Source organism: Acipenser ruthenus, chromosome 6 (assembly GCF_902713425.1).
Source record: "Acipenser ruthenus chromosome 6, fAciRut3.2 maternal haplotype, whole genome shotgun sequence".
Lineage (NCBI taxonomy): Eukaryota > Metazoa > Chordata > Actinopteri > Acipenseriformes > Acipenseridae > Acipenser > Acipenser ruthenus.
Window position 1 is genome coordinate 45,435,850 of NC_081194.1, and position 12,375 is coordinate 45,448,224.

The following is a 12,375-nucleotide window of genomic DNA, read 5'->3' on the forward strand; positions in this document are numbered from 1 at the left end:
CGAGGTGTCAGTTGAGTGTCCCAAATCGCTTGAGTCTCTATCACTTGTGTAAGGTTGGCGATCCAGCAGTTTTTGTTCCACGTTGTTGATAATATCTTTTAGGGTTATTATTCCAATTGTACACAGTCCCATTATTATAGTCTTGAGTGTCTCTCTCATACTTTTTTCATTTTGTATGCTTTTAATTCAGTTTCAGTGTCGAATTTCATCCATTGTCTTTTGTTCCTGAAGTTATTCAGGTATTCATCTGGTTTCATTTTGTTTTGCAATTTATCCTTAATTTGTAGTATTATTTTTAGCAATGTACTTTCATATTTTGTTTGCTTGATAATTAACAAAATCAAATCCAAAGAGGATTTATTTAATAGGAGACTACAGTAAATCCTGTCCTATTTTTGAGTGTGCGACCAATTGGTCTCTGGGACTTCAGTCTACAAACTAAGGTTGGTGTACCTATTTGAGAAGTGAACGTAAGCCTAAACAGACTTTCTTGTGTTTTAATATATATATATATATATATATATATATATATATATATATATATATATATATATATATACACACATACATATATTAGGGTTGGACGATAATGACATTTTCAGTTATCAATTATCGGCTGTAAATTATCACGATAATCATGATTATCGGCTGAAAAAATAACATATGTAAAATGTCTTGGAATTTACCAAATTTAAAGCTATATATACTTGAGCAACATGACAACTGCCTCTACGAGTTTAGAAGAAATAAAACTAGACAATTTTCAAAAAGACCAGCATCTTTAATAAAAGTTATGAAACAATGGTTGGTTACAAAAAAGCACAAATAATATAACCAAATGTTTGTTTGGTAGCTTTTCAACTTTTGAAATATAGGCTACTTATTAAAAAAAGTGTTTAAAAAAAAAAAAAAAAATTATAAATTGCGATTCAAAAATATCAACTTTTCCACACTGCCTACAGACGGGCTTATTACCTTGCGGATCACTTTCTGTCACTCCAAAAAACTGCCACACAGGACTGATGCTGATTCTTTTTTCTAAAATATTTTCGGAAGGTTTGGTAGTTTTTGCAGTTGCCATCGCCATTAGCCCAAAAGTTTGCCTTTACTCGGTGAACCTTACATCACATGTTACAACTTCCCTCTACGCAGCGCGCACAGATCACATGTTGCGTCTCACGCAGACAGTTAAGTCCTGTCTTACTGCTTCATTGCAGAGTTACTGTTACACACAAGCATATCATAGTGGGTAACGGATGATAAAATGATTATCGATAATTATTTTTCAACGCAATACAATTATCGATGCAAAAACATTATCGATAATATCACGATAATCGATTATCGTTCCAACCCTAATATATATATATATATATATTCTTTTTTTCTTTTCTTTCTTTCTTTTTTTTCATAGATGTTGATGAATGCAGAGAGAGACCTACCATTTGTGGCAACAACGCAGTTTGTAACAACCAGCCAGGCACTTTCCGCTGTGAGTGTCTTGAGGGCTACCAGTTTGCTGACAATGGGCAGACTTGTATTGGTAAGTCCTTTCATACTGTGTGTCTTTTCTCAGTCCGTTTGTCTGCATTCTACCCTGGGCATATCTGTTGGGAATAATTTGGAGAATATTGCAAGGAAAAACCATAGGGTCCCAGGAGTGTATAAGGCAATAATGTGACAGTAATAGTTGATTACAGTTATTCTGTCTAATATTAACAGTATTAATCTTGTAATGCCCATTTCTCTATCACATATGATGCAATGCTTAGCCACCGTCTATATTATTATTTTTTTAAATCCAGGCTCACAAGACAGAATTTTTCAGATGAAGTACATTGTGCTGCCGGGGGTGGGGGGGGGGGGGTAGTGTTTTGTACAAGAAACGGAATCTAGTTACATAAAGTAGCTTTTCTCATTTAAAAAACACTTGGGCATTACAGGGTTATATTTAAAATATTAATTTAATATAGAGGTTCATACTGGAATACAAACTTTGTGTGTGAAGAAAATCTAATATTCTGCTTATCCCACAACCACAGATAGACTGTTCATAACAATAGCATGAGGTACTGGATTAAGTAAGAACACATTTTACATATCTGAGTAATCTCATAGCCTTTTTAATGAAATAAGAAATAGTTTTCTTTGATTTTTAGCGGTTGACCGTCCTATTGACCACTGCCAGAGCGGCAGTCACAGCTGTGACATACCTGAGCGAGCACGCTGTAGCTACACAGGGGGCTCCTCCTACATCTGCTCCTGCTTGCCAGGATTTAATGGAGATGGTCGCACTTGTGATGGTGGGTGAAGCAACACAACACACTCACAGTGTCATAATGTAACCATTGGTGGTTGTTTAAAAAATGTATATAAAATGCTTCAAAATGCTTCAAAAATGTAATTTTTGTTTAAAGCATGTAGTGCCCCAAAATGTTGTGCAAAGCCTTATTAAGTTGAAAATATAAGTTGCATCGGTAATAGTAACAAAAAGAAAATTTTGAAAATAAACATGCAACAGCGATGCAGTAGCAAGCAGGTTTCAAGAGAAAGAACTTCCTTCAGGGAATGTAAACAAGTGTATTGGAACACATGAGTTAACTGTGTCTGCTTTCTGATAAAGTGTGGTTAGCAGTGTTTGTTTCTTAAAGGAAATAAACAACTCAGCGATTTAAGGGCTCTTAGGAAATCAAAGGCTGTTTATAAAATAAACTACTGTTATTTTTTTTGACGTGATAATTATACTTGGGAGTAAAAAGCTAATGATGCTTTAAAATGAAGACTGTGAACCCCCACCCAGTATGTAATGTAATGAAATATAGTACACTACAAAGGCCTTAATTTCTATAAGCTTAATTGCATGAAGTGGTTTTACAACCAATAAAGGGCTAAACACACTACAGCGTTTATTCGCTGCGTTTTTTACGGCAGCCGATTCACAGCGATTTTTGTATTCACACATGAGCGTTTTTCTCTTCTTCAACTGACCATTGGAACGCCTGGTTCTAGTAGTGCATTGTTCTTTATAAGCAGCACAATACATATCTCAATATGCAAAACAAACAGAAAATAAGGGAAAATATGTGAGGAAATCGAAATTACAGTGAACGCTATTTTAATTTTAAAATACATAAATTGCTTTCCCTGTGAAAATGCGTTGTATTATTAAATACAAACGGGTTAAAGAGGGGTAGCGGTAAAAACAAATAGCAGGTATGACCATCAATAAAAACATTAAAAAAATTACAAATATATATATATATATATATAATTTTACTGTTGAAGCAGAACACCTACTTGTATATTGTGTTTTCTATGAAAAGAATTACCACCAGTGGGTTGAACTGAAGTAAATCCATCCGCTTTCAGTAAACACTGCAGCTCAGAAACAACATAAACTGCAGTGTGAAGTATTGTGGTTTAATTAAATTAGATCAAATTGGCTACCTCTGCTTTAATTGCATTATTTATTATTTTACATACCGGTATTTTTATGCAGGTCAGTGGTATTTTATTATAGTGAACCCGCATTCATCCCCTTTTTTCTCTCCTTCATCGGAACAACAATGCGGCAGCCTGCACCCGATTCATATTGCCTCCAAATGTAGAAGGACTGTGGAAATCGCAGCGTTTCTCGTTCAGAAATCAAACATGTTTAATTTTTTTTCTTGCAGCGATTACGCTCAAGTGTGAAAGGCAGTATTCAATTCCATAGGTTCGATTTTTCAAAACGAAAAACGCCGCAAATAAACACTGTAGTGTGACTAGCCCTTAAGTCAGTTAGCCATAATGGGGACACTAAATTACAGTATGTGATGTATTGAATGTGTCCAGTGAAAACACCTGGTTTTGCCATTGAAAAGATGTACATTCCTTTGGGAGCTGCCTGTGAGAAGGGAATGGGAGCAAGTGGGTGTTCTGGTATGTGTGCCCTGTCTGACTGCAATGATCACCCCCTACAGCAGGCAAGCAGTGTTTTTAAACATCTGCATATCATACTAACAGTGTTTTTAAACATCTGCATATCATACTAACAGTGTTTTTAAACATCTGCATATCATACTAACAGTGTTTTTAAACATCTGCATATCATACTAACAGTGTTTTTAAACATCTGCATATCATACTAAGGATGGTTCCTTGCACAGTTATAGAGATCATTACTGTGTATGACAGAGATCACAGGATAATCTAATTTACTTACATTTTACACAATACAATGATTGAACAGTACTGTGAGTGACTTCAGTCACATTTAAACTCAAGCCTCCAAAGGTAGTAAAATGTTCATGCATTAATAGTTGGCACCTAGCCCCAAAATACCTTCAAAATGTTTCTGATGGGTGAATCCTTATATAACTAACAGATATAGATGAATGCCAGCCCAGCAGATGCCACCCTGAAGCCATCTGCTACAACACTCAAGGGTCATTCACGTGCCAGTGCAGGCCAGGTTACCGTGGTGATGGGTTCCAGTGTGTATCGGAAAGTACAGGTAAGCCTTATCTTCACTCATTTACCCTTGTAACTTTGTTTTGGAAACACTAATGATCAATTTGCCTAAATTATAATGGTGTTCTTGCAAAACTAGGGTTTACAGTAGAGGGAATTGAGATTTTATTGCATCAGACAGACACTGCATGTAAGGCCCGTCAGGGTGTCCGTATACGCCAAATATACGGACGTGCTGATGTAGTAAACTTACTTTCGAATCACCCTGTATTTATTTTTGATGTGTTCAATTTTACATTGCCATTGAAAAGATCCACCAGGAGGCAATGATTTCATTTTTATTTGAGATGGCAATGATTTCATTTTTATTTGTGTGTGTGAAGACGCTGTTTCAGCATAACGGGAGTAAAAAAATAATAATAATGACGTCTCAGATTGTAGTCATTTTTCAAGGTCTGTGTCGGACAGGGGTGCATAATGTGCAAAAGTGTCTTTGTGTTTTTCTGTAGTGTTTACAAACCACTAAAAATACATTATTTGAAGTGACAAAGTCAGGGTGAGTGAGTATAAAGACAGATTATTTTTTTTCTTTTTTTTGTGTGTGTGTTTTGCTGTCTTCCAGTTAATTGTTCATCATCCAAATCAGCATGTCTACTTAAAAATTCTGGGATTTTTTTTTTTGCTGGTAACTGGTCACTCAGTTTTCTAGTTACTGTACATCTGTAACTGTAAACAAGATGGCTACCGTTACTTTAAATTCTAGGAGGCAGCGCAGTGATTTAGAATATGTGACAAGGCTCCAACTGTCCGTATCCATCCATACGGACAGCTGGAACCTTGCTTGACCAATTACATTGCTTGTTTCACGTCCCATTGCCAGTCCTGGATTATAAGTGTACATATAAAATCAAGTGGTGCACAATGTACAGCTATGGACTATCTTGTGTTCCCGGCAGCTTTAAAAGCAATTTAATTGGTTAAAAGAAGTCTCAAAGACCATAGAATTCCATTGTCTTAATCTGTAATCTGTGTTCTCCTCCCTGTAACTAAATTCAAAACCAGTTCCAAAACTGAATACATGAAAGACCCCTGCTGGAAGTGAAATGAAGAGCTTAGACTAAAGAACACATTCATATTCATAAACAAGACAGATTGTGTTGGCTATTCAGAGCCTGCATTCTAATTGTGGGATTCATAACTCACTTCGCCCTGGAATCCAGACTAATATTTGTATCTTCTAACTGAAATATTGTCTTTGGCTTTCAAAGGGGTTTTTGATAGACATGGCTCCCCTTTTTTTTTTTTTTAAACGCATGCACAGAGGAAATTAAATCATTTTGTATTTAGTAATAAAGAAAACCTTCCATTTATTTCCTCATACTACATTTTCCAGATGAAAAAGAACCAGATGTCTGACCTTGGCAGTTCTTCCAAGATCATGTTTAGGAAATAGAAAACAGATCCACATGATCTTTTGTGGCAGGGCTGCAGCTTTTTTTTGCAGAGTAGTGTGACTTCTTCATTTGAGAAACTAAAGAGCCAGCGTGTAACTGTAGATGTGCTTGTACAGCACACAGGGCCTATTTTGAAGTGGTGATGCACATTTTCAGAGAAGGAATAAAATATTTTTTTTAAACTGTCAAGAGGTTACAGAGAACAAATTTGAAAAAATGCTCCTCCCTCGAACATTCTTGCTACCTTTATACCATTAAAATGCTTTTTATTCTTCTCAGAAAATGTTCCTTTCCAGTCTTTTTTATTTATGTTTCCCTCTGTTCTCTTACATGTGTATTACATTTGCTTTATAATTTCCAGTCAGTTTTAACTACATTCAGATCTGTCATAATACAGTAAAAGGACAAAATATAGTAGCTATGCTGTGTGATGATTTTAATTTGCAATGATTCTGTAATATTCTAAAATCTCACAAAGTTCTTTTGCTTGTTTAATTCATAGTACAATTATTATGATGCATGACATTAAAAGTATCTGCATAGCTATTTTTAATTACCATAAATATAAAAGCTCTACTTTCATTGTAAACATTCCCAATGAAACTTGTTTAAACACATACAAGATACAAATAATGATTTGAGGTTTATTATGAAAATTAAATTGTGAATTTTAAAGTTTTTTTTTTCCAGGACATCCCTGAATAAGACAAATATCAAATCCTAACTTAAAGTTCTTGTAGCTAACCAAATAGTTCCCTTAATTTTTTTGCGCCATGCACATCCCATCCATTATATATTCCTCAAATGTACAGTTTTGAAAGAAAAACATGTTTTAGCAAACCTGTGTAAAGATAAATAGGTAACTAACAGGTTTAGGAGCAACTGAAAATGATATACAAGTAGTTGTATGAACATCCTAAGAGTTGGGTCAATTGTTTAAAGGTTGAAAAAACAAACAAAGAAACGTTTGTGAAGATGCACAGCTTGAAGAAGCCCTGAATGTGGTTCACTTGAACTGGGATTACTGTGGTTAGCTGACATCAACAAATGGGGGAAGTGCCAACACTAATTACAGAAATCTGCGTCTGCAGACAACATATATTAAAGAATACAGTATAATGTGTCCCTAAGTGGTAGTATTGTTGTGGTGTGTCTATGTCTGTGGGAAAACTGAAGATTGTTGTTATGACTAGCAATAAATGTGGTCAGTGTGTGAGATGCTGAACACATGGGGAGCTTTTTCCTTCTAACCCCCGTCTTCAATTTTTATTGAATTCATTTTTGAGAGACAGTAAAAAAAAAATTCAAGGCAAAGAAAACATAAAGCAATTCTAACAATCAACTAGTCAATTAAAACCAGTGGGTGCCCCTCTGTAAATGCAAAAAAACAAACAAAAAAAACGGTTGCTTCCAGACTGAAAACCCCTCAGGTGTTATAAATTTAAATGATGAAGGACAAACCCTGTTACTAGGGCTGTGTTCGAAGGTTCGTTCGCTAGCCAGGAATTCAAAGGTAGTTTTAAACCTTCGAAGGTTCGTCAAGTTGCATTCACGCACTGTATGTTTTTTTTTTTTCTTCTGTTAACAAAAAAAACATTTGACAATGTGTGAATACTATAAATCGCACATTAAATGTGCAAAATTCGATCTTTTGATTTGTATAATGGATATTACATAAACAAAAGTTGTATTAAAATCCACTACCAAATCATTACGTAGCAACTGTATATGGCGCCGCTGCCCTGTATGTAGTAGGGTACAGTATGCCAAAGCACTGGAGCGGTAACTATAGTGGTTGTAGTGTTTCAGTAAAATATGTTCTGAATACCCTGTGTATAAGACAGTGTAAGAGAAGTGCGATGGTAGAATATGTTTGAAACATACAAAATATACGCTAACACTAATAATTATAATTTTGAAAACTGAGCACCCACCTTTCCCCCTCCAGCTCACGTTATCCAGAGGCAAACCTTTAATTTCTTCATTCGCCATCTCGACAGCAAAGTGCTGTATAACGTGTGCTGTATTGAAAGAAATGTCTCGAAACCCCTCTGCTGTTTGGGATTGTTTTTGTAAAAAAAAAATTGAATACAAACTGTGCAAGCGACTCGTATCACGGAGGCATAACCAATCTCTGGGGTCACTTGACAAGCGTAAGTTCATATTATTATTATTAGTATTAGTATTCATATTTTTTAGTAGTAGTAAAATATCCCTGTGACTGATAACCTGCTTGGAACGGTAAATGTTAAAGCTTTGTTTTGCCTCAGTCTGCTGCAGTTGTGCAATGCAAGCTTACTGTATATATCGCAAGCAGCATCAATTACGTGTACATAAACAATGTGTATATTTATTTTTATTTAAATTATAAAAACATGATTACTGTTCTGTATAACGTATTTTTAAACGACATGTGAATGTTTTATTCCATTTATATGGACTACATGTAAAATAGGATTTTCAATCAAATATAAACAAGTAGCTATGGTGACGTCACCAGTACATTATGCAAATGAGTACCATCAAAGGTTTGAACCTTCCTTTGGTAATGTGTTCCGAACCTTCGAAGGTCAAAATGTACCCTTCGCTGCAGCCCTACCTATTACTGATGTTTTGGGGTTTTTTTAAACACTGTGCTGGTTTACCCAATATTGCTAGAAGTTGCCTTCTCCAGTACCACTTAATTTCGATTTGTATATCCCTTTTAACAGAGCCAGAGAAGACCCAGTGCCAGCGTCACCGAGAGAGTATCCTGCACACCTCCTCTGGGTTCTTCCCCCGGGGACCTCGTCCCATCCCCGGCCAGTATGTCCCAAATTGTGACGATCAGGGCAACTACAGCCCCCTTCAGTGTCACGCCAGCACAGGCCAGTGCTGGTGTGTGGATAGGAATGGCCAAGAGATCCCTGGCACCAGGTCTGAGCATGGGGTCAGGCCTCCATGTAAGTGCTGAGGAATGGGCTCCCGGAGGGGGTTACTGTAAAGAAATCCTTGCATGAAAATGAAACTGCTGCATGACATCACAGTGGCTATGCCAGGTGCAGTTATAAAATGTATATCTGAACCTTTTCCTGCAGTTCCTTTATGTATAGGGTTCTTTGTTTTAGTTTTTTTTTTTTTTTTCGGTATTTATTTTTACAATTGAAAACCGTTAGAAAATCTGTGGGAACGAAGTCAGGTCAGTGATGTTCGGGGACATATCTGTAGTTATACTTCTCAACAATGTGATCTTTTTTGTGTACATTTGTTACAATGCAATTAAAAGGCAACAAACATTATTTATTATTACTAGCGATTTACTGTTACTGCATCTGGAGGACCAAGATTAAACATTTGGGATAAAATCGGTAAAAACTGGTAAGGATAATAAAAAATTAAAAAAAAGAATGTGAATTTATCAGTGAAAATCGGTAAAGGACAGAAACAAAGAACCCTATTTATTTTCATGTATTATTATTATTATTATTATTATTATTATTATTATTATTATTATTATTATTATTATTATTATTATTTCATTTTATTTTTTTTAAGCCTGTAATGATAAATTATTATTCATGAAACCTGACCAAGAAGGTTAAGAACAATTCCAAAACAAATATGCATCTATGAATTTTTTGTTTTTTTTGTTGCTATTTTGTAAAGATTGTACTAGTTTTTCATTGTCCGTTATCAGTATTTCAGAGAGGTGGTGCAAATAGTTATGAACATTCAATTCCTAAGCAGATCCTAATTCTACAATGACTTCTTCCCCCATCTGGCTTGTCTATCTTCTCAGGCATTGAATCAGGCACCCCTCCTCCTCCTCCTGTTGGACCCACTCCAAGGCCAGATGTGCACCCGCTGCCCCCCGGCACTCACTTACTCTTTACTCAGAGTGGGAAGATCGAGTATGTCCCTCTGGAGGGCTATACCATGAAGAAGAATGAAGCCAAGGCTGTGCTGCATCTCCCTGTAAGTGTTGAATGACATCTCCCTGTAAGTGTTGAATGACATCTCCCTGTAAGTGTTGAATGACACCTCCCTGTAAGTGTTGAATGACATCTCCCTGTAAGTGTTGAATGACACCTCCCTGTAAGTGTTGAATGACATCTCCCTGTAAGTATTGAATGACACCTCCCTGTAAGTGTTGAATGACATCTCCCTGTAAGTGTTGAATGACATCTCCCTGTAAGTATTGAATGACACCTCCCTGTAAGTGTTGAATGACATCTCCCTGTAAGTGTTGAATGACACCTCCCTGTAAGTGTTGAATGACACCTCCCTGTAAGTGTTGAATGACATCTCCCTGTAAGTGTTGAATGACATCTCCCTGTAAGTGTTGAATGGCACCTCCCTGTAAGTGTTGAATGACACCTCCCTGTAAGTGTTGAATGGCACCGTACATGAAATCAGTTGACCTGTATGCCACTTCAACCCACTGCCCTCTTGTCACAAAGACGGCCAGAGTGGGTGGCGTCAGACCAGAAAACAGGAACACAAACAGACAGAGAGATGGGGTTTTGGTGAGGCTGAACGCGTGATCGCGTTCAGCATTTAATAAACAGAACAGAAAATAAAAGGTTTGAACAGACAAAAACAGGACACGGCACTGGTAGCCAAAATAAAAAGACAAACAAAACGTACTACTAAACACTTAACAAACGGTGCACGGAGGGACAAACAAACACGGTGAGTACAAACACTTCTAGATATTATTTTTACTTTACTATTTTACGTTCTCCTTCTCTCTCACCCGTTCTCCACTCTCGAACACCCAACCCTGAGTGCAAGAAATGTGCGTCTATATATACTATTGTGCTGGGATTCAATTACTAATTAATTATTCACTTGAATCCCAGCACGTGAATTAATTCTGTGCAACCCCGTGCTCACATATTACATTTAACCAGCACGTGAAGTGATTTGTGCTCTCCTCGTGCCTAAATACAAATCTACACTTTAAATACACGTGAAACACAGACCCGTTTATATCCCGTGTACCAATCTATACACCAACATTTACACACGCACGCATATACACAACACAGAACACACAAATGCACACAGGGGCGGGGCACTTTGCCACACCTCTGTAATCCAGTTTATGAAAATCCAGCCCCTGTTCCCCTTTTTTATCAACTGTTTATAGTCACCCAGAAGAAAAGGATGTTTTTGGCAAGCCCTGCTATAGGACCTCCGGAAGTATGTGTTTTTGGGTAGTCAATAAAGGAGGGGAAGAGTTATGAACTAATGTGTTTACTTAAACGGTAATTCCCTATGTGGAGATGGGGATCTAAATAAGGGGACAGAAGGCATTCCGAGTAGAGTGGAGGTTGCCGATTCGAGTCCAGGCTATTCTATTGCCAACCGTAGACGGGAACTCCCAGGGGGCGGCGCACAATTGGCCGAATGCTGGCCGGGGGGGAGGGCCTAGATCGTCCAGGGTGTCCTCGGCTCACCGCGCACCAGCGACCCCTGTCCTCCGATGCTGTATTATTATTATTATTATTATTATTATTTCTTTCTTAGCAGACGCCCTTATCCAGGGCAACTTACAATTAAAACAAATCACATTATACATTATTTCACATTATACAGATATCACATTATTTTTTTTTTACATACAATTACCCATTTATACAGTTGGGTTTTTACTGGAGCAATCTAGGTAAAGTACCTTGCTTAAGGGTACAACAGCAGTGTCCCCCACTGGGGATTGAACCCACAACCCTCCGGTCAAGAGTCCAGAGCCCTAACCACAACTCCACACTGCTGCCCTTCTGCTGTAGCTCTGGGCTGGCTGCATGGCGAGGCTGCAGTGTGAAAAAAGGCAGTCGGCTGACGGCACACACTTCGGAGGACAGCGTGTGTTCATCTTCGCCGCTCCCGAGGCAGTGCAGGGGTGGTAGCGGTAAGCTGAGCCTAAAAAATAATTGGATATGCCAAATTGGGAGAAAATAATAAAATAATTGGTGATTACTAAATTTTAAAAAATAATAAATAAATAATAAATAAATAAGGGGACAGACTGCATTTTCCTGTCAATAGGAGCTGCTTTCTACTAATTCAGGACAGTTGTGAAACAGTTAAGCAACCCTTTGGCCCCTGTACAGTAATTCTTTCACAGTTGTTGGAAGATGTATTTTCAGTTCATGTAATTACACTGTACATTATTATTGACTTTTGAAAGATTTTTTAATGTGGCAGTTTCTACCTGTGTTACTGCCTTACCCTGTTATAATATAATATTTTCCAAATTAACCAAGGGAAGAATAAAAAAAACAAAAGTCTAAAGCATTAGATTGTACCTAACCAGTGGCACTGTGTGATAGAAGCCTTCCCCTCTACTACAGGGATGGAAATTAGACTCCCATTACACATCAGTTTGATCCACTCCTGGTTTTACTCTGAGTTTAAGATGGCACACCTGAGCTTTTTATCTGTAACATTGTGGCTAATCAAGCTCTTATTTCCATCCCTGCTATTC

General features: G+C 37.2%; 1 protein-coding gene across 2 annotated transcripts in view; it reads left to right on the top strand.

Moving 5' to 3' along the window:
- Positions 1-12,375, top strand: part of nid1a (nidogen 1a) — a 62,750-nt gene that overhangs the window by 32,441 nt on the left and 17,934 nt on the right. The window contains exons 10-14 of one of the 2 annotated variants that reach the window (XM_059025431.1): positions 1,415-1,543; positions 2,160-2,303; positions 4,367-4,495; positions 8,618-8,848; positions 9,685-9,860. In XM_059025431.1, coding sequence (XP_058881414.1) covers positions 1,415-1,543; positions 2,160-2,303; positions 4,367-4,495; positions 8,618-8,848; positions 9,685-9,860 — 809 coding nt within the window. The remainder of the gene's footprint in view (positions 1-1,414; positions 1,544-2,159; positions 2,304-4,366; positions 4,496-8,617; positions 8,849-9,684; positions 9,861-12,375) is intronic. The other variant, XM_059025432.1, reaches the window with a different exon arrangement.